We start from the raw sequence: 3,121 nt of genomic DNA, 5'->3' as shown, positions 1-3,121 counted from the left end.
CCCAATAAACAACTCAGTTTCTCTGGCTTCCCATCCAAGACAACATGGACATTACTGTCTCACGAATCTGCTTGTTGTTCACTCCGTAAATGATGGGATTTAGCATGGGGGGAACCACTACGTAGAGACAGGCCAGCAGGATGTGGACGTGGCGCGGGATGCTGTGGCCACCAAAGCGGTGCGTGAAAAAGGAGAAGAACGCTGGCGTGTAGAACAGGAAGATGATGCAGAGGTGGGAGGTGCAGGTGCTCATAGCCTTGCGACGGGCACCTGCGGAGGGCAGCTGGAAGACAGCCCTGAGAATCAGTCCATAAGACACAGCAATGAACACTACATCTATCCCCGCCGACAGCAGGACAGCTGTTAAACCATACACAGCATTGACTTTTATGCTTGTGCAGGCCAGTCTGGCTATACCCATGTGCTCGCAGTACGAATGAGGGATAACGCGGTTTCTGCAGTAGGACAGCCTTAGAACCAGATGAATACCTGGGAGTACGATGCAGAAGCTTCTGACAACAGCTGCCAGCTCTAGTCTCCATATGACTGAGTGGGTCAATAAAGTCACATATCTCAGGGGGTTGCAGATGGCAACATACCGATCAAAGGCCATGGCCACCAGAATTGCTGACTCTGCAACAAAAATAAAATGAATGAGAAATGCCTGAGCAATGCATGCACCAAAAGAAATGTCCCCCACTCTGAACCAGAAAATAGCTAACATCCTGGGCACTGTCGTGGTAGATAAGAGCAAGTCTGCTAGTGTTAATGCAGAAAGGAAAAGGTACATAGGCTTGTGGAGGCTTTGTTCTCTCACTATGGTAAATAGCAAGACTAAGTTGCCTAGAAGGGCAAAAATATACATGGAGAAGAAGGGGAGAGAAATCCAGAGGTGAAACTTCTCCAGGCCTGGGATGCCAACAAGGAGGAATGTTCCTGGCCGGAAGGCTGTGTCATTGACGTCTGCCATAGGGGTCTTTGGTCTTCTACTTAGAAACACCTGAAAAATAAAGGACAGCACAAGAGAAAGCATAAATGCCAGCAGAGCTCAGCAGCATTGCCAGCTGGGGAAATCCTGTCTCTGCTGAAGTCAATGCAAGTTTTAGCATTCATACCAGAAACTGCATCACGCTACAAAACATGAGGAGAGAGTGTGCAGAGCTGCACCCTGCACTTGAGATCGCATGGCAACTTTTCTGCCCCTCGGTCTGCATTTTGAGGAGGCATGAGGAAGCTGAAAGCTGCTGAGCTAGTCACTGGTTTGTGGGGAGAAAAACAAAAACCTAAGGCCGAGGTAACAGCAGACACTGCTGGGCTCCATGTGAAGCCCAGTGCTCTGGGAAGGGAAGAGACGCAGCAACATGTGCTTGGATTAGGCAAGAGGAAAAGTGGGAGGAAATTCAGAGAAAGCCCAGCTAGCAAGGTGGATGCTCACCAGTGCAGCAAAAGAAGGTCAAGGCAGCAAACACAAATTGAAAGGGGCGATTTACCTTCAGCCCCAGGCAGAGGCTGCTTCTGGGTGCAGGCCACCCCATGCCCACAGAGCAGAGGTCGTTCCCCCGTTCGAGCCAGGCTGGTGAAACACGGCAGCTCCTGCCGCTCACGAGGGCAAGGCTGGGCTGCCGAGCTGGGAGCTGCACAACGGGCTTCTGCAGCACAGCCCTGGCTGTGATGACCATGCTCCGTGAGCTCTCCACCCTGCTGCCACATCTGCCTCCCCCATCACACCCAAACGCTCGTCCCTTACTCTGCTACACAGAGCAGCAGTGCCCCATTGCCTTGCGGCTTCGCAGCCCTCGCCTTTTGCAGAAGACGGCTCAGAGATCACCGTGCTGCAGCAACAAAAAGCAGCCCCAGCACTGAGGACTGCACACGGTGACTCACCAGGTCTGGCCTTAAGCGGCGAGGAGGAGCTGCAGGCAGTGATCTTGGTGGAGCATTTGCAGTGCTGCTGTCTCAGACCTCAGCGTATTTATGCTCTCTTGCTGCAAGTCCCAGAAGGATGCTTAGGGCCAACAGGGAGCTGCAGCTCTCTGGTCTGCTCTGAGGCGTCCAGATGCAGGTGATGAAATGTAAGTCTGAAAATGAGCAGTAGAGGCGCAGGAAGCAAATCCATCTGCCCAGGTGAGCAGGAGGGAGTGTGAAGAGGAGAAAGCTAGTAGAAAGTATAAACGATCATTTTGGAATGGTAACTCCTTCCCATGCAGATGAAAGGCAGCATCAAGCAGCAGCTTGCAGAATGTAGTGAGCCACACAAAGCGTGGAAGAAAAGACACAACACTTATGATTGCTTTCCCAACATCAGCTCTAGCTGTCTGCCTTGGAGTGAATACCTGGGCCTTGCCCAGCCGTCACACAGACGCCTGACACAGCCCATCCTGCAGGAGTCCGAATCAAAGCAGATGTGCAAACCCTAGGAACTTCTTACAAGTCGCACGCCACCTGCTATTGTGCAGCATGGGTGTAGTGCCTGTCAACACGCCTCAGTTAACAGTGTGCACCTCCAAGGATGCATTACCACTAGTCAGTCCTAACTAGCATCGTGTTCTTATCACATATACTCGGCAGAGTTCAGCTGTGAGAGTCTCAAGTACTGAAAGACTTTCCTGATGGGGAAGCAGATCTTCTCACCTGTGGCCTCAGCACCATCGAGAGCTTCACTGTAGCTTGTGCAGCTCTCATCGATGCATGCACACATTGAGTGGAGGAAAGACTCTTCTGTTCCCCCAGCTGCCTCTTGCCCTTGCACCTGGAGGCTCAGCAGTTTTCTGACGGACACCTTTCAGTCCAGTTTCTGGAAGAAAGGAATAAAGCTTGTTTGAAAGGGCACGCCAAGCAGGTGCCCCCCACACGGAGCTAGTCCGATGCTCAGCAACCCTGCCTGACAGGACACATTCACATCAGTATGCAGTGAAACTCCCGCGAGGACCTCACAGTTCATGCTGGAGCTCTGCAGCACCTTTAGCCTTGCTGTCTCTCATTTGTTTCTGCAGAGGGGAACCTGGGGCACAGAACAAAGGTGTGATTTGCCTCCTGCTTTGCTTCTGCCTTCATACATTGCTCCTCTCCAGCCTTGCAGAGGCAGAAGGTGTGTATGTGGGTGTCTGGGAGTGAGAATTAA

The 3,121-nt window shown here is 52.0% G+C and overlaps 1 protein-coding gene across 1 annotated transcript; it reads right to left on the bottom strand.

Annotated features, from left to right (window-relative positions):
* Nucleotides 1–13: 13 nt before the first annotated feature.
* On the bottom strand, nucleotides 14–970 carry LOC136990997 (olfactory receptor 52Z1P-like). Its single transcript, XM_067289472.1, has one exon. It carries the CDS (start codon nucleotides 968–970, stop codon nucleotides 14–16), a length of 957 nt encoding a protein of 318 aa, XP_067145573.1.
* Between the last annotated feature and the right edge of the window lie 2,151 nt (nucleotides 971–3,121).

This window comes from Apteryx mantelli, chromosome 1 (assembly GCF_036417845.1).
Source record: "Apteryx mantelli isolate bAptMan1 chromosome 1, bAptMan1.hap1, whole genome shotgun sequence".
In the NCBI taxonomy this organism is placed as follows: Eukaryota; Metazoa; Chordata; class Aves; order Apterygiformes; family Apterygidae; genus Apteryx; species Apteryx mantelli.
The sequence above is the reverse complement of the archived record's forward strand: the minus strand, read 5'-3'. Positions and strand labels throughout refer to the sequence as shown.